This window comes from Spea bombifrons, chromosome 13, assembly GCF_027358695.1.
Source record: "Spea bombifrons isolate aSpeBom1 chromosome 13, aSpeBom1.2.pri, whole genome shotgun sequence".
NCBI classification, from domain to species: domain Eukaryota; kingdom Metazoa; phylum Chordata; class Amphibia; order Anura; family Pelobatidae; genus Spea; species Spea bombifrons.
The window spans coordinates 25848356-25867879 of record NC_071099.1 but is presented as its reverse complement, the minus strand read 5'-3'; the positions used below and the strand labels follow the sequence as shown (position 1 = coordinate 25867879).

The 19524-nt window shown below is 43.0% G+C and overlaps 1 protein-coding gene across 3 annotated transcripts in view; it reads left to right on the top strand.

Moving 5' to 3' along the window:
* BAIAP2 (BAR/IMD domain containing adaptor protein 2) overlaps positions 1-19524 on the top strand; it is a 62837-nt gene that overhangs the window by 36524 nt on the left and 6789 nt on the right. For 2 of the 3 annotated variants that reach the window (XM_053453051.1, XM_053453052.1), the window contains exons 4-13: positions 1763-1824; positions 3512-3583; positions 4832-4969; positions 11623-11775; positions 12732-12971; positions 13111-13309; positions 13479-13680; positions 14164-14235; positions 14641-14803; positions 16661-16698. In XM_053453051.1, coding sequence (XP_053309026.1) covers positions 1763-1824; positions 3512-3583; positions 4832-4969; positions 11623-11775; positions 12732-12971; positions 13111-13309; positions 13479-13680; positions 14164-14235; positions 14641-14803; positions 16661-16698 — 1339 coding nt within the window. Of the gene's footprint in view, positions 1-1762; positions 1825-3511; positions 3584-4831; positions 4970-11622; positions 11776-12731; positions 12972-13110; positions 13310-13478; positions 13681-14163; positions 14236-14640; positions 14804-16660; positions 16699-18014; positions 18088-19524 lie in introns of those variants that run through there. The other variant, XM_053453050.1, reaches the window with a different exon arrangement.

Here is a 19524-nt window from a genome sequence, read left to right as displayed (position 1 = left end):
TTAAAGTTCTAGAAAATTCTTATCCGGAATCATCCGTATATGGAAATAAAAAATGCAAATATGGCTGCCAAGTGAGATGCTCAGAGCCGCGATACACTATGAAGCAATACGGATACTCAAATAATAAATCATTTAATTAAATAATAATAATAATAAAAAAAAAAAGTAAATTTATTGTGCCAACGTTTTGGCCAGGTATGGCCTTCATCAGAGCCAAAGATAATAGCCAATTAAATAAGTCATGCAAACACCTTTTTAAATACCTTTTGGAGAACAGTATAACAAATGGAGATAGAAAACCCCCCTTCACATGTCATAGGATGTCTGATGATGTCATAGTGTAAAAAGGGAGGGGCACTAGAGAAAGATAATTTATTCCAAAGTGAAACAATAGGCAGTTAATACCTAGTAAATAAACATATTGTTCTAGTACGAAAGTCACATATGTTTTCAAGCCTAATCGTGGCAAGTACAACACGGGAGCGGGTTACCATGGAAACCACACAGGTTTCTAGAGAACTAGTACATGCAGTGACGCCGCTCAACCTTTCTTTCCACGATACAATATGCACACAGTTCCGGGCATGCGCTGCATTACGAGTCCGAACACATCGCAGATCGCGTGGGGGGCAAATAAACGGGATGAATATAGCATTCGACCTATACATGCGCTGTTGAGTTTTCTAGCATAATGTATTGGTAAAAAAAAAAAAAACTAATATGTTTTAAAACAATTTTTAACATTCCAAAACATTTAAAAGATAATACAAAACGTACATGTTACTTTTTAAGGTCGGTTTTTCTTTTTTTTCATAACATTGTAACAATTTCTTATGTTTTGTTAGTAACCAATGGGAAGAAAGCTATCCCTGTTTATCGTATTTAGTCGGAGACGATGCCTTTTACGAGATTAACATAGAAAAATATTTTAAGTTGGGTTAACGTTTCAGGATCCCAGAGCTTTAGATTGAATTTAAAGAAGAGACCTGAAAGAAGCTGATGTGACTTTATCAACGTTGGCCCGATAAATGGTATCTAGTTGAAGTAATGGCTTCATATTCTCTTGGAACGGTATGGCTACATCGGTTTGTTGGATTGTGATAGTGGTGATTAGTTATGGATCCCCAGTTAAATGTAGTATGGGGTTTTGTAATTCGGAAGCTTATCGCTTGACCTCAGGAGTTTTCCTCTGCAATAGTCTAATTGGGGGGGGGGTTACATGACTGAGCCACCAGATGCAACTGTGCTGAGATATCGTTGACTTGAGTAGACGTAGAGTGATCGATCCAGTCCATACCTGCGCCGACGGGATCCTCAACCATGATTGAGGCTCATGCCTTGCTCCATACAGAGTAACGGAGGATGGGGGGTTTACGTGTCTGAAGCTCACCTGGCTCTTTTGTTCCCTTTTTATCGCATTACCTGTTCAGAAGAGGCAGCATGTAGGTATCTGAAGCTCCCTGCTCCTCATCTGCATGCTTTAAAATGTAGCATCTTGCTTAGAAATATTCATTCTACCTGAATACCGCATCAGAAAAAAAAAATCCTCCTTGAGCCCAGAGTTTACCAGGCCTGACCTCTCATCACTGCCATTCCCTTTTGGTTTTTTATTAAGATTCTTTTTTTATTTATTATATTAGATTATTCATTCCTTTTTGCTGCATGAAGACTGCAAACTGACCATAGCCGCCCTCTAATTGGATGTTCTTTGTCTTGTCTCTTTATGCATTTGATGTCTTCGTCTGACCTTCTCTGGAATCAGGGGACGTTCTCTTCCAGATGGCTGAAGTTCATCGGCAGATCCAGAACCAGTTAGAGGACATGGTGAGTAACCAGTTTATTACATAAGATATTGTAATGAAAGTGTTAAATGGGCGGCAGACACATCGTAAGCTAGCATCTATAAAAGAAACGTATGTTTGGACCCTACCACGCTGGACGCCATCAGCCTGGCTAAGCCAACTTGAAGTTGAACATAAAGGATGGGTTTAAAATCAGTTTGAGCGAGTGGGCCCCCCCCCCAAAAGAAAGTGTGGTTAATTTGCGTTGAGAGCATTGGCCTGGCTACTCTTGTTATCTAATAGATTTACATAGTGAGTGTAGAGTATGGAAGACGGCAAACCAATCTGTAACTTTAGTGAAAAACTCAATTTGTTGGATCTCGTTTGTGACATCATCATGCAGCACCATATTCAATACATCACTTGTATTTGATGCCCCGTGGCGATGTCATTGAAAGGTAAACGCGCAGACAAATTCAAAACCCATTTTCTCTTGATCTATACGTTTGGAAGTCCATTAGCATCATGTATGGATCACCTTGTAGGCTTTATACTCGCTGTATGTGTTGTATATTAGACAGTTCCTTAAATCATTCATTCCCAAACCCGTCTTCATTTTGGAACCTATTCCCTCGTCCCCTAATTGCCCTAGCTAATAAGTGATAGCCACTTGGTGTGGACACAACCAGAGACTCTTTGTTGAAGAGAGAGAGTTCCTCTCGTCCGATATAAGCCCTTTAGCCATTGCCGGCATATCTCTGCATGGTCATTAAGGAACAATCCCACTAATGGCTTCTCTGCTTCTCATACAGCAGGCTTGACTTGCCCGGGGCTGCTAACACCAAGCGAATGCCGCATTTCCACTGTTTTCATGCCTCCCCAATTAGTCTTGTCAGTTCTGTGCTCGTTCCTCGATGCCTGCTCTCCCTCGTTTTCCACCTGCCTGTCTTTCTGTCTGGTCACATCCATATGCAAGTCCATCTGTTGTTCACATCCATCAGTCAGGTTCCTGCTTCATCCTTCCGGGCAGACCCGTCGCTGCATCTCATTCCTGTTCTTGCCCGGCTGCCAGGAGTCCCTGCGGTGGGGAACCGTACATCGCGGGGTTTCTTGAGCAAGAAACGGATTAACCCCATTATGGTTCAGAGTCTTGAAAGGCTAAAGGCCATGTAGACATACAGACCGTGATCTCGGCAGAATGTTTTTTGTATCTTCTGTCTGCCCTCGGCAAAAAAAGGCTATTCTGAATCATAAAGACCTAGAGTAATGAAACGATATCATTATTCTATTCAGTGCAGTGTTACGGCAAGCCTCAGCGTCCATACCAAAAAAGATCTGGGGCCGGAAAGCTTATGTGCCTACACATCTTTTTCTGTGTTGGTCCACTAAAAGGTAGCAGCTTCTACCAAAGACTCCATCTGAAGAAGAGCCCTCTGAGTTTTTTTTTATTTGTCGGACGCAGAAGACCTTTCAACTCTTCATTGCTTTCAACTCTTCTAGCCATTTGGACAACATGAATAGCCATCTGGTCCATTTAATTTGGCCATTTTATATACCTACTGTAAGGTGGTCTTTGGCGTTGTCTTGAAACAATGAAAATAAAACCATGAAATAATTTTTAGGCAAGACCCCCTTAAAAGATCCTTAATTGTTACTAAACGTATCGTATTCATACAGAATGTGATTATTAAGGGCAGCTGAAAGATTGACCTGTCGTTATTTGTTTCCAGCTGAAATCTTTTCACAATGAATTACTTACCCAACTGGAACAGAAGGTGGAACTGGATGCCAGGTATCTTAGTGTAAGTATTTTGTGAATTTTTTTTTTTACATTTTTTTTTTCTCTCAACATCCAACAGTGCCTGTCTGCTATCCCTAAAAATCTTCCTCTTCAAAGTAAATGAAAGCAGACGGAGAAGTGGGAGCTTTCGGGTTATTCCGAGACTCTTGGAGACGTAGAGCTGGTCCAACGACACGCGCATAAATTCCTTATTTCAATCTTTGATTAGGCTAATCCTGCTTAAATGTCAGGGTTCCCCCTAATTAATTAAACAACATTATAGCTGTATGAGGTTTAAATGTAATAAGTGATTATTGCCCAAGTTGGAAAAGTGGTCTCATCGCCATAGCAACCAATGGAATGGTCTAATCAGCAATGGAATCCCACTTTAAAGAAAAGATTTTCCCATTAACCATTGCGGCAGATAAATGATCGTCGAGTGGCATGATGCGTTTTTACAGGTGACACCGATGTTAGGGTCTGGCCACCCTCCCGGTTTCTTAGTGGGACTCTTATATAATCCTCATGAAGCGAGTCCATTAGCTCACATTGTTTATAGAGTACGTCCCAAACACCGCCAACGATCTTTTTTGTCATTTAAACCCGGTCCAACCTGTTTTGAGCCTCATGGGAGATTTATTAAACCAAACGGGGGAGTCACCAACTGCATGTTTCTTCCACCCGGTTATTAATTATTATAATTCAGCCCTTATCTATTTGTCTCTGCATGTCAAACACGTTTCTTGGGATGGAAGATGCAGTCTCGCTCATTAAAAGAGGACTTGTCACCCATTAATCTACATGTGCTTTGTTGGACTTAATCTAACCTGTGATTAACAAACATTTGGACCTCGGAGAACCAAAAGGGTTCCAATACTGGCATATTCAGTAGTTTCTGGTTCTAAAATCCTCACTTTCTTCCTCCAGAACCAAATTAATTACTACGCCCATTACCTTGTTACCGTCCTGTTGTTAGGTTGTTGACTTGTTAAGGGCAGGTGAGAAGAAGAAGAGAGAGGACATCAGGAGAGGAAATTCGGTCAATGAGTTGCTGCAGTCAACTCGTGTCACTAAGCCAAAATAGCTCCGTTAATAGCTCAGGTTAGGTTATCGGATCGCTTTAACTGCCGTAATTTGTTTGCTTGGGAAACGGATATCCTGAGTCCGCATCTTTTATATGACAGACGGCATGGAGAGAAACGTTAGCCGTCTAATAACTCGCTTCCGACACGCGCCGCAATGTTTAACACAACCCGTTGCTTCAACGCAGGCTGCTCTGAAGAAATATCAGGTGGAACAGAAGAACAAAGGGGACGCCCTGGAAAAGTGCCAAGGAGAACTGAAGAAACTGCGGAAAAAGAGCCAAGGAAGCAAGAATCCCCAGAAGTATTCAGACAAGGAAATGCAGGTAAGCTTCCCCCCATCTAGAACCCCCTCTTCACAGAGAGGAAATCAGTCTCCACATCTAGAACCCCCAATGTTGTGTTAAGACAACCAGGTACAGAGGAGAGTGATTGCATTTAAAGGGACAGGATCTTCCAAGAATCCCGTACTCGCGCTTCCAAGTCCTTTCTTCCCTTGCCTCCGGGATCTTTGGTCCAGAACCCCTGCTGGGCAAGCTGCCTGGTCTTGGGTCAGAAAGAGACTCTATGCATTGGGAAAGCCGGGCGTTAATATTTTATTAAATAAAACCTCCCATAAAAGCAGCATCCCTTCGGAAACTTGATTTCCCTAAACTTTGTATCTATGTTACTGCTTCCCGTATGTTCTTTGTTTGTTTGTTTTATATGTTTTTCCATCTGATATAGCTGCCTTTTGAATAGCGTTCTATAAAAAAAATCTGGAAGCAGGGAGATAGTTTAGAAAATGTGCTTGTAGGAATGCACCGTGTTATCTGTAACTTCATACGCCAAGGATTGTTCAGCTGCGGATGTTTTGGTGAGCGGCAGGTTATCGCACCGGGAAACCCCGAGACTTCCCAAGTATGTTTATTGAACTCCATGTTGATCCAAAGTGTGCATGATGGGCTTGGTCATCGGAGTGATGAGAGTTGTAGTTCACCAGTAGTCAATAATAGTTAGATACAGGCTCATAAACACGTCTGCAGAGTATAATCTCTAGATCTGGCAAAGATCTTCACGTAATCTTTAGTCAATCGTATAGACGGCTGTTTGTATTTCTAAGGGTTTAGAAGAGTCCAAAATAGAAGAAAAAGCGCTCTTTCTGCAGAAATCGTATTAATTGATCTCGCTTTTATTTCTTTTTAAAGTTACAATAGTTTGCAATTACCGCCAGGTCACTATCCCTCCTTTCTAAAGCTTCTTACCAGCAGACACAATGAAACGGCTTATGGTTTTGTTAGCCTTGCGTGCCCTCTCTCTCTCCGTCTGGTGCCATGTCCTCTCCTCTTCTAAATTGGGGGAAAAAACACAGCTGCTCCTTGCATTATATGTATTTGAACCCAAAGCCCCCCCCCCAAAAAAAAATTCCTCCCGCGCTGTTTGTAATAATTTACGACGCCAGATTTGTGTCAGCGCTCGGTATGTTGGTGGCAGCAGGTGCCGGATAATAAGGTGATTACCCAGCCTGGATTATGCTAGGGAGATCATACATATTTAAAGGGCGCGAGACCTTACCGGTACCTCAATTATCAGAAGACTTAATACTAAGGAGACTTTAAGTATAGATTGTTTATTTTGCTGTTTTTTTAATCTCCAGCCTAGGGTGACGATTTTTCCGGCGGGGGGGACATATAAATTTGACATGTGGCTGACCAGCATATGAAAAGTGCTGTCCTGCAGTATGTAAAGGAGGGTATCGATCGCATTGTCATTGTTTCTTCTCTTTATATTATATTTATTTTATATATTATAAATATATTATATTTATATTACTTTGTAAATATTTTCGTATGCATTCATTGAACCCATAAAAAAGAGGAAAAATTACTTTCCTTAAAAAGAAGCTGCAGCTCCAGGGCTCCATTGTTTCACTCCACTGATTGGATGCCTAAAGCAGCCAATCAGTGGCATGAATATGCTCCCACTGAAACCAGTTTCTCATTAGACGCCCACCCCTCTCTCCAAATTGTTTGCCGAGCCATCACTGGAGATGACTGGTGGTAACCGTCACATGCCATCACTGGTGGCTGAACACATATCCTTCATGGCAACTAGCTGGGTAGTAAAGAAAAGGGCAAATGCGTACGGGGGGTCTGCAGAATCCCCCCATGCACTTGTAAGGGGGACACCATGGATATTTAAGGGGACCTCTCAGTGATCATAGTGCGTAAGATGGCTCGAGTGTCCCTTGGAAGCCCATGAGTTCTTAGTGACTCGGAGAACAATGTTTTACCAGCCTCGCTATCACTCTCGTTATATATTGTAAGATCCTAAACATTGTGTTTATAGAAATCCTCACCTTTGTGTCGGATTCTGCACCATGTAGGGCCACAGCCCCCCCCCCCAAAGGCCGCTTTGCAGCCGTCGCTGCTCTAAAGATGGTGAAAGCAGCTGCACGGTGTCATTCCCCTGGAGAATATGCCTCTCGTTCATTTAATGAAGCGTTCTGGGGGTTGGCAAAGGGATATATATATATTTTTATTGTTTCTAAGCCAAGCAGATCCCAGATTTGTCTTTTCCGTTTTAAAGGCTGCTCTTTCTGCATTTGTGATTTGGATATCATAACGTAATCTAACGGCAGATAAGAACCATTTTCCTGCTGTAAAGACTCAAACCTTAAACGGTTCTTGGTCTTATCTTAGATTCATTCAACCTTTTATACACATCCCTGTTGTGTTACCACTACTACCGTGAGACTGTTCCACTTACCGACCACCCTTTCAGTAAAGCAAAAATTACTTACATCATATCTTTGCGTAGTCTGCTCCTTTTTGCGTGTACTCCATGGTAAGCGGGTTTTGGATTTGCTGGTCTGTAAAAGACTTCTATAGAGTCCCACGATGGGAAATCTGTGACAGCAACTCAGATTTTGGGACGTAGGGATATGTAAGGTTTAGTAAGGAATCGGGGAGGGGTGCCCTCTTTAAGAGGTCCTAGGAATACCTTCCCCGCGCTCCCACACCTCACAAGTAATTATCTACAAGCAAATGACTTGAAGAACCTTTGTAGCTTTCAATTAATGAAGTTAATTATTCTAAAAATAGTAGATTTAAAAGCCCTTAATAAGCTTCATAAGTTTAATTCGTTGTAACTTTTTACTTTTTCTTTGGGAAGCAAAAAGAAAGAGAACTGGGATGACCTTCAGGTCTGCCCCGGACTCAGCAGACATCTCAACCCAACCATGGAGTGGTCTTTCCGGTTCCCCACTGCCCAGTTGGGTGACCTCTGGCCGTATGTCCATTGACTGGTGTCTGCTCTGTAAAGCCCAAAGACAGAGAGCAGAGACTTCTCACAGTCAACCCGCGGACGAAAATCTCTTTAGACAGATCACATAATCCTCTTTCAGCTGAACCTAATGAAGTATGACTGTGGGTACTCTGCCTTAGAGCAGTCACAACACTTCTGCTGTCAGCCTGCGCTTGTGTTATGATATATGTGGCATTGTGTGGCATAATTCATTGCGTCTCTTCCCACAGTCTGACGCTGGGGTGGGCAGTAGGAGGACCTGGATGGAGATCTGCAGGGTTTTGATATGTTTAATATGTTCCATCATATGTAACATATGTAATGAACCTCCCTGCTCGTGGGTAATCTCTTCTCTCATAAATACTCCACGTTTTGTAGAACAACATAGAAATACATGAGTTTTAAAAATATTACATATAAAAATCACTAATACCATGTTGCCCTCTGTGTGTTGTGGAAGCTGCCTACAACAGACCCCCAACAGCAAGTGATGTCATGCCTGGCTCCACTCCACAATGAGATGACATCACAAGATCTGGTTGTACGGTGTCCAAAGTGGGCTTTGTGTGTGTGCAATCGGGACAGTTGGTAGCCATCATAAATGATGGTTGCCAGGACTGTTGGCAGCTATGTGTTCATATAGCATATACAGGTTACAGAAGCATTCTTTGCTGCTTTCGGAACGTTCTCGCTCTCTGCTGAGTGATTGTTGGGGAAACAAGAGCTCTTTTCATTGAATCTTTTTTTTTTTTAATGATTTGTTTTCCATGAACTCATTGGAACAGCTGCTGTACTTTGACCTTGCAGGTAACCTATAAAATAAATAATATTAATAATCATATTTATTCATTTTCTAAAACGGTTAGCATTTTAGACTTGACTGGATCCTTTGAAGTATGGATATGAGGGTATCACAGGGCTCCACAGCCTTAATGTTTCCACAAAGCCCCACCCCCCACCTTTAACCACACCCACTAAGGAAAAAGCCTCATTATTTGTCCCTGTTTTAGAAGTAGCGGTGTTACAAACTTTCTATATATATTATATAGATATATAATACTATATTATATGGATATATATTACTATATATGTTTTATGTTATATATTTTTATATTACGTATATAAAAAAAATATATATATATATGAGCATTTGATCTTCTTTCGCCTTCTTCTCTCCCTTAGATTTGTTAAAATGATTAATCTTGTAGAAGGTGCTGTAAGAAGCACTAGAGCGGTACTTATCCAGCAAATCAGAGAGGACTAATGAGGGATGGCACTTTGATCATCATATCGGCGTCTGATTTCACAAGAGATGAAGGGGTGGAATCATACCCTCCGCGAAGTGTCATTTGAATTGATACATGTGTATGGATCCCTGTCCTCGCCGCTTGTTACTTTATCATATCAAAGTTTATTTAAATCTACCAAATGCGTAATATATAGTGTAGCATATATATATTCCATACAAGGAACGTTCCTAGGTATGCTGGCCCGGGGGTCCCCACCACTGTCCATATATGAGCTGGGAGGTGGATACTGGCACAACCTGCCAGCAAGTCGGTGGAGCTAACTAATGCTTCGTTACTCAGAGAAAAAATGGCCTCCCTGGAGCGCTACAGCGCCACAGTTTAATTTAATAAAAAACGTGGACTTTTACTGGCAAATTTCTTGGTGTCCAGAATGGACGCCGGCATTTTGTTTGTTCTGTGGTCCTAGACTGCTGACTCGGCTATTCCCAGTCGCAGTGAATGAATCCGATCTGGGAACTTTAAAGTGGAAGCAGGAAACAAAACCCACTTTGCGGGACACGGCGGGGAGTCTAATCCCACCCTGGCTACAGATTTAATCCTGCTCCTGGCACAGGGACTCCGTGAGTTCACGGTTTGACTGCATGGGAAGTTTATTTCAATACCAGTGCAGTTCTGTGCAGGGTTTGAGTGTTGAGGGACTAGGCATTGCCTAAATCCGACTAATCACCTAGAGCCTACACTACAGCTTGCTTAGGGTTAACTCTTGCTTTCACTTGAATAAATTAGCAGCTCCTATGGCAACAGAATTGTTAATAAGAGACAGCAGATTTACTCAAGTCACACAACGAGTGGGATTCTCCTTATTCCTGTCACATTGGAAATGCGATAGCAAAGCCTTCTCCGTTTCAGTGCGATTATTCCTGCGGCTGTCACGTGAGCCTGCAACTACCCCCCCCATGAGTGCTCGTGAAATGCGTCTGTCAGAGACGCGGAGTCGCCCGATGATATGACAGATGTCATCTTAAGTCCAACTTCTTTCTGGTCACCAGGAGGCTGTGTTGCTCTCCAGCTGTTTTATCAATCTCTGGCTGGGTGTGAAAACAATTGCAAGTAGAATCCAAAAGTCTGAGGGCCACATTTGACCAGTACTGAAATAAAGCCGACCATCAAATGAGAGGTTGGCTTTATGAATAAATGGGTCAGACCCATTTCGGCCCGTCTAGTCTGCCCATTTTCCCTGCTCAAACCTCTGTCTCGTCTCTACCTCTAGTTTTAGATTATGACCTCTAGTTCTAAAAATCCCCCCTCCTTTTGGTTGAAGTTGGGATAGTTTAATAAGCGAGGCTCGTATAGATATTTATATTTATTAGATCTTGGGTTCCAGAGGCCATGTGTGGAGAATGCAGAGTTATCTAATTAATTTTTCTTCTCTTTGTTCTCAACGATCATTTTCTTCCAATCGCCCCAGGGAAGGGAAAGGAGAAATCTCTGTACTAATTTTCTGATGTTTAATGAACTTAAATGTAGGCTGGCACGGTCACACTTTCTCACTCAAATCGAAGATCCTGCGATAGAATCACGTACTCACAGGCAATGTAATTATGTTAAAGTATCAAAAGTTAGCTACAAAGTGGAATTGCTCACCATCTCTATTTGCGTGGATTAACAGTGAAGTCACAGAAAGAAGAATGTTATAGAATTATTATGACCAGTGACATACACAAAATACACAAATATGCTCTTTACGTTGTTGTTATGCAAACATTTATTTGAGACTCATATGTAGCTATAAGATTAGCGACGATGCTACAAGAAAGGGAATGCCCGAACAGACGTTCAGGCGTTTTAATACGCCGACTGTATAAGTGCTCACTTTGAGCGCTGTCGCATTCAGTCGCTCAACAGTTTTTCAGCTGACCCACAAACTGTTTTTTTTTTTTTGTTTGTTTTTAATAAACCCCATAAAGTCCCTTTTTAAAAGGGGATGAATAGGTTACCCTTATTGCCACCTATAGTTGGCTTTGACAAGTTTTTGACACGTGCCCAGAAAATCTAAGTATGGGATATGTTTTAGGTAAGTATGGTACTGCACATACTTTTGTGATTGCTTTCCCTTTAACACATTGTCTGCTTTTCTCTTTTATTCTTAGAAGAATAAGATATTTCAATTGCACATGTGCTCTTCTGCCCTTTGTATTATTAAAACTTATCACTGGTATTACTTTGGCTGTCCACCCACACATTGTGTATGTTGTACATAAGGAAGAAACGGCAAACGGGTTGTTTTCTTATCTACCGAGAAAAAGGGTCCAGTACATTTGGGCCTGTAGGAACTAATGCCATATATAACAAGAGTTGTTAGGTTGACGGAACCCCATGCAGATGTGTCTTCCATACCCCAGGTCAATGTTTTGTACGTAACAAATATATTTCTTTTTCCTCAGTACATTGAAGCCATCAGCAGCAAACAGGGCGAACTGGAAAGCTTTGTCTCGGATGGGTACAAAACCGCGCTGACGGAAGAGAGACGGAGGTACTGCTTCCTGGTGGAGAAACAGTGTGCGGTAGCAAAGAACTCCATTGCCTACCATGGCAAGGTACGAAACACTCGTTTGGACTATACCATAAAAAAGGAGCAGCCAACAAGTTGCTTGCTAGCAGTTTTTTAACACCACCCATGATCATTTTCTTGAAATTTGTAGTTTGTAGGCCACCTGTTGGCTACGCCTGCCATAAAGACGTAAGGAGTGCATGATCTCTGCTGCTCTGCTTAGTGCGATAGGGTCTGCCGCAGGGACAAAATCAATGCCCTGTTTAAAGAAAACCACTTTTTCACTTTATTTCTGTTTTTTTTTTCTTCTCTAAAGTTAACATTGATTTGGGTTGCGTGATTTCTCCAGGCATATGGCCGGATTGTGGAGCTATAATAGAAAATAGTTATAAAGACTCGTCCTTTTTGTGCGAATCTGCTTATTGATCTGTGCTTCGGGATAACATTTCAAAGCTTGTTTTTTCTCGTATCATAGAAAGCAGAATATTTTCTGGCCCGTGAAAGGGCAAAGACCTAAAAATGCGCATATAGACTCCAGCTCTGATGGCTCGGTTTGTTCAGTGCTGAGCGAGCGACTTACTGTATTTGCAACCCACCTATTCCCAAGGAAAGGAGGAGGCGGGAGTGAGAATGGGGGGGAGCGATTGAAAATGAAAGCCTTGTTCCCAACTCCCACTCACACATTTTGTGCTGCCCACATGCTTCTTACTCAGCGAGATGCAGTGCCACTTGGCTGGAAGGTGGGGAGGGGAAGAGAAAAGCCCTCGCTCCTGCCAGGGAAGATGCCTCCGCCAAAGCCTTTCCTGCCATCTAGTGGGGTTTTTTAGATCTGCTTTTCGTAAAAAGGCTTGGGAAAGGACAGGTGACGTTGCATCGCGTATAGATGGCCAGACTCAAGAACATCACTTGTGTTCCAAACGTATAGAAAGTGATCTTTCTTCAAAAATAATATTTTCTTTAAGTATCATCAAGTCTTTTCTGATGACGTTTCTCGCTTCTTAGGGTAAGGATATACTCACTCAGAAGATCCCTTCGTGGCAACAGTCCTGTGCCGACCCCAACAAAATCCCAGAGCGGGCCTTGCAGATGATGCAGCAGATGGCCATCGGCAGCAATGGCACCATCCTATCTGGAACGCTTTCTGGACCTCTGACCACATCAAAGTCCAGCCTCTCCATTTCTGACCCCATACCTGGTGCCAAACCTCTGCCGGTGCCACCAGAGCTTGCGCCGTTCGTTGGAGTGAGTATATACAGAGTTACCTGTAGCCTGCTGTGGGCTTAAGATTTTAAGTACCATACACCCCGACACGGACCAGTTGCCCATCTATGACAATACTCTTTAGTACAATAGTGATTTTTTTTCGTGTTCTTCTTCACAGAGAATGTCTGCTCAGGAAGGAACCCCTATAATGAATGGAGTGTCTGGGCCACCACCCACCAGCTACGAGCACTGGGGAGATATGAAACCCGTTCAACCCAAGATCTCACCTTCGCAGCCACACAAGCAAATCAGTGATTCCTATTCAAATACACTCCCAGCCCGTAAGAGCGTTCCACCCAAAAACAGCTACACTGTTGGTAAGCATGCACCTTCCCTGCACTAAGGTGGATCCGTTTGGTAGTAGTTTGTTTTGTTTTTTTTAAATGAAATAATTTTAGGTTTCATAGAAATGTAACGGTATTAAGTGCGGTTTTATACAGCTGCAGTCAATCTCATTTTGTCCTTCTGGTTTTGTCCTTTGGGCAGCAGAGAACAAGACCTTGCCTCGCTCCAGCTCCATGGCAGCCGGCCTAGAAAGGAACAGCAGGACGCGAGTCCAGGCCATCTTCTCACACTCCGCAGGAGACAACGGCACCTTGTTAAGCTTCAAAGACGGAGACTTCATCACCTTGCTTGTCCCAGAAGCCAGAGACGGTTGGCACTACGGAGAGAGCGAGAAGACCAAAATGTAAGAACCCCAACAAACACAATGTATGAAATGGCCCTTTGTTTAGCCATCTAATGGTTAATTATTACTACAGCTATTTACTTACCTGTCTGTTAGGGTTCTCTGTTACTGAGAAGTATCTCTTCTCTGGTTGCTTGATCCATCATGGCATTGTTTTAATCGTTTTAGATGGATGTCCGTTTAATCCCCCTCATCAGGAATTGATATTCTGTAGATAGACAGAGCTGTCTTTTGGAATTATGTCTGGACGTGTCTTCTAATTTGACATTTTGAAGGAAAGAAACAAGTTTCCTTGCTAGGATCGAAATGGGGGGCGTTACATAGACGGCATGCCAAAGAGGAATCCAAAATGTATTAAAACTATAAAAAATGCGGCTTTCCACACTAGTTTTTTTTGATAGTATTATTTCTTAGTAAATACATATATGTATCATAAGATGACACGCTGTTATCGGATGTTGTCTCATAAGTGTTTCCTTTCAGGAGAGGATGGTTCCCGTTTTCCTACACACGGGTCTTAGACCGCGGTGAGGCCGGCGATCGCACACAGATGAGGTGAGCAGCCACTCGCACAGATCACAAGTGTCCGCTAAAGCACGAGAAAAGGGATCAACTGGGTTACATCTGTGTCCATGTTTGCCAACCAGCACGTGGTTTAAAAGTCAAGATTATAATGATTAGGAGGATGCATGGACAGCTCTTGCTATCCATCAAGCTTTCTTAGTGATGTATAAATAAATGTTCTATTGTGCCCCGGGGAGGCAGATGCCGTTGCGAATATCATACAGAACTCCCAGCAATAAGCTTTTACCGGCGTCTGCTATTCAAGACGTGACGCACCGAGCGTACTTACTTCTCCATGTTCTGCTTGGCCTGGGTAACGCTTGAGTTGTTTTTAAATGATATCGCGTCGGTCGGCTCTGGATTTGGGGTCATTTTTCTGGCTATTCTTTCCTGCAGCTTACAGCCTGGGAAGAGCAGTAGCACCGGGAATCTCTTGGACAAAGACGACCTTTCCATACCTCCCCCAGACTACAACATGGCAGCTCGCGGCTTCCCCCCGCAAGCCCATAGCACGTTCAAGCCCAGACCTTACAGTGTGGCAGCGCCGGTTTTCTCACAGGTAAAAAAAAAGCGAGTTATTCTCTCTGCTGTTGGGATTTTCTTTTTCTTCATTCGGCCGTGTGGGATAAAGTATATAATGGATAATGGGTTTTGTACAAAAAAGTAAGTGTGGGGCAGTCACCAGTAGAACGATTGATTGCCCATTCATATAGAACCCCAATTCTTTAGCCAAATTAAGATTTGGAAGTGTATTGGCTTGAAAACCTGTTCTGTATTGGCCAACGAGCACTGGATTTGATGGTTTTCCTTTATTGTATTCTATTTGTCTTGGTTGTAAATAATTATAAAGGTTAAGTCTGATCTTCATGTCTGTTCTCTACACACTATATGTCACTTATTCTTAGGGTTATTATAGACCCTTCGGGTATTCGGTACAGAAGAGTGCCGCCGTTCTGTACCCACAGTCAACAGGGCAGTACAAGCCTTATAAAAGGTCATCGTTCGTAAGTTGGTCGGTCTGTGTGGCTCCTTCCAGGGCTGTTCAGAAGACTCGCTGTTTGACATGATGCTTTGTGCCACATCTGCTTAGCACTCGTTATTTATCGATCTGCGGTGAATCGCAAACCTTTACTGGTAGAAAAAAGGATTGATGACGATCATAAAAATGTAGAAGCAAAAAAAATCCTTGAGAACGAGTGTTAAACAGAACAGAGCCAAAGTGGACTCAAATGGCGCGGTCAGCAGCGATGGAAGATGCTTCACTCCCACAAAGTACTTCCACCAGAAAGTCCTCTCCACGAACCCACGGTGACTGTTGGCGGTTCCATTAAATGTCGATGAAACCTGAACTGTGAAACAGGCTTCATTAAACACTAGAAGACTACATTTTTCTCAGGTTATTAAATTATTTTCTTTAAAAACCTTAATTGTGATCAGAACGGAGTTATATCAAATGGTTCCACCTTCTTGTCCACGCTGGGGGGGCAGGTTCCACCTTCTCGTCCATTCTCTATATAGACTCATATAATATTTGTACTTCGTTACTAGTCCTCCTGTAATAGAGTGCTTTAACCCTTTTGTCCCCACTCTGTGCTGTGTAGCTCTAGAGCGCTGAGTGGGTTAATTTCTTCTGCTGCGCTAGAAAGCGAAAAACCTACGGATTCCTCGTAGCTGCAGCGACACTAAAATATTCTTGTAGATATTTATATCCACGTATGCGAATGTGCTTCTGCCTATAGAGCTGGCACATGCTGATCCCTTACCCTGTACACCGCCTGCCCTCAGACTCTTCTACCTGTAACATCAGACACCAGGTGTGCGCAGGTGAGAGAGAACCAGGAACGTCGGGTGCATCGGGCTACGGGCTTAACGATAAGGAGAGCCTTTCTCACAAATCACACCCCCGAATGAAATGAATTTGGATTTCTGGTGGGAGTCCTTGGGTAGGAATAATGTCCTTGTCTTTCCCCGCTATACTGATGACCATGACCAAAGCATCATTGTCATCCCCCCCCCCTCTGCCGGTCGGCAGTTCCTTGCCTTGTGGCTCAGCGATGCCATCGCAAACATGGAGCATTTCCTTAGTCATCTGCAGCTTCTCATTCCGACTAAGAAGATCCATTCCACCTTCCTGCACTGCTAATGCCTTGTAGCAAATTACCTTATCGCTTACAGGGTCTCCTTCCTCCTACCTTAATATGCAGTCATGGAATGCGATGCACTGACCCGCGCAAGTATAGTTACAAAAGGTATTAATTAGCTGTTCCTGGCTGTAATCCAACTCTGTTAATAATCCTTCTACCCTAGCAGTGTCCACGTCTCGGAAAGGCTCGGCTTTGCAATTATAATTCAAATGTCATTTTTTTGTGTTTTCTTTTTTCCTTTTATAACTTTTTTTTCATATTCTCTGCCGCAGGGTTTAGAAGATTATGGAGCAGCGCGTTCGACAAACAGGTAGGAGCCGTCTTAGCCATGAGTTTCATTAAGATTTTGGTGCTCGTCATTCACTTTCTTTTGTGTTTGGTCTTTGTTTTATTATTATTATTATTATTATTTTTTTGTACTCATTCTGTGATCTCGTACCTTGACGTCACCTGCAGTATCCCTTAATACTGGGGCAGAATAGTGTATTTACGTTCGTGGCTTGAGAATTTAGGCACGGATGTTCTGGATTGGGAAGTCTGTTTACCAGACTCTGGGAGATGACTAGGAGACCTTTGCACTTTATGGCCAGTAGCCACCAAATGCCACACGTGCAGCTGTCGGCTGGGTACGTGTGCCTGCGCATATGTAGCCAACGGTCGCAGACTGCAGGACCCAATCTGCTGCTGGAGCAGCAGATCAGGTAAGTATTCATCCCTACCGGCCCTCTGGGCAACATGCTGCTCGTGTTCCTCAACCTTATATTAATTTCTGGTGCGGCTCAACTTGAGTCCTAGACCTCTTGAGCTGCTAATGCTCAGAACGGTTTTGATATGTATTGTATTGGACTTGCTGAGGTCTAGGCTTGCAAGTAACCCCAGCAGATTCCTCCTGACGCTTGGCATTTAAGATTTCCAATCTTCTTTTTTGAAAGTACCCCAAAACACTAGATTTCTCAGCCACATCTTGTTTGCTCAGTTTACTCCCAATCAGAGTTAATTTATGGGTTTGATGCGGTATGGATCTGCCCCATGGACATGCCTTGGAAGACGGGTTTGACCCAGAGTCTCCGGGAAAAGGACTGCTTCCTTGAGTCTCTGGGTCATTTTCCTCTTTCTGTGAGTAAGAGAGTAGCGGCCATGATTTCTTCCTACCCACTTCCCAATCCGACCCCCAGCCTGCTTCAGGCTCCCCCATGGATTACTAGCCTTCTACTAGTTGTGGCTAGCCACGTCCCCTCATTTAGTTACTTCTCCAGAAGAGGGAGAGCCCTGGGTAGCCTACCTCCTTTACTACTCCACAAAGGGGCAACCGTCTACATTAACAAAACATACGATCGTCAATTCAACCCACAGGGTGCAACAGGTTTGAACAACATGTGAGACAATGCTGGTGGATCCCTCCTATCCTGTTTAGCTGCACCAAGGCGTGTGTGCGAATGTTTACAAAGTTTTATTTAGGTCTAAAAAAAAATAGAATATTTTTATTTAAAAAAAACAAACAAAGAAACGTTAAATCCCCCCAGCACTCTCAGCACTTACCGCTAAAAGGGATACTGCAGGGTCATGCGTGTTGTGCGTATGTGCAGCATCACCTGTTAATGTGCAGCTCTGCTTCTTATTCCACAGCGGAAATGGCTCCATCATATCTACTGTGTGAGGAGCGCCTTGCGCAGGCACGGCACCTGCTGCTTTGAAGAACTTTTCGCCTTTCTCTCTCTCTCCCTTTTTTTTTTTTTCATTTTCTTTTTCTTTAGTCGCTCGGATTCTCATGGGTGTATAATTTTATTTTTATTTGTAATTCTTACAGATTTTTTTTTAATTGCTCTTTTTGGTTCTGTTTGTGGCCATTAGCCCATGCTTTGCTGGAGGGCCCCCTCAAAAAACCGTTACCGGAGGTTAATCCGACATAGCAAGGATTAGCAAATCCTGGTGCTGCTTCTGTTTTACCATCTTGTTCCCAACGCTTTTATTGGGCTTTCTGTATTTTGGGGGGTTTTTTGTCCAAAGCAGAATTTGTCAAACGAGGGGGTGTCTGTAATTATTGAACACACAGTTTTTTTGACTGTTTGCTTTTTTTATACCGGTTTTTAATGGATGTGCTTTTTTTGGGTGGGGAGGGGGTGTAAGATTTATTTACAATGAAGAGGGGGGGTATTGCTTCTTGTCCTAGATGCATGGGGCGGTTTAAAGGGACTGTTACAGAAATCCACATCTCCTTTTCCACCATTTTAACCAAGCAATTTGCTCTCGGGTCCTAAGATCAAGGTTAAGTGAAGGTTATTTGCTTTGGCCTTTGGTATAGTTGCAAATCCACTTCTACTAATAGTGTTAGCATTGCAGGTTTAAGGATAGGGGTGAGGGGTACAAATGCCCCCCAGCTAATTCAGTTCAAGGAGACGCCGGGCAACCTTACAGGAGTTTTAAAGACCTTCTGTTGCTAAAAAAAAAGTGGCAACAGAGTGTGTTTAGAACATGAAATCTGCATGTTCCGGTATCAGGATTACAATCAAGTGTATAGATCAAGAGAAAATTCAAGCTAATGTATAGGTCTCGGGATGCCTTATGCAAATTAGTGTCTGCTTATTTGCATATGGAGCCGCATGGCGATGTCACAAGACGCCTGTCTTTTATTTTTTTATGTCCGTATATGCTTGTAACGGGACACTGTTATAAAGGAGGATGAGCCATGCCCCGTCTTACCCTCCCCACTAAGAAGAACTACGTTTTGCCGGGTTTCAGTGTAGCCCAGCGTCATAGAGACCGTCTAGATCAAGCAGACGGTCACCTAGTACTTCAGATGGTGTATGTATCCTACCCATGATGCAGAATCGGTTTATTATGTATGAGAAGTGGTCTTATCACCATAGCAACCATGGGCTGTTCCTGCTGGTCGGACTACTTCATTGGTCACTATGACGGTAGGATCACATATCTCGCATAACGCTGCGCCATCAGCTTTGTGAGCGGCGTTAAAAGTGTTAACGGTAACTTCTGGAGGCCGGCCATCGTTGATCAATATCAGTAGAAGAATACGGTTTTTAATGCAAACAATAGCGGATATTTTCTTATTTGTGACGGACTCAGTAAGTTTGTCTCGATCCTCATTCATGCGCTAGTGCAAGGCGAGTCAGCCCAC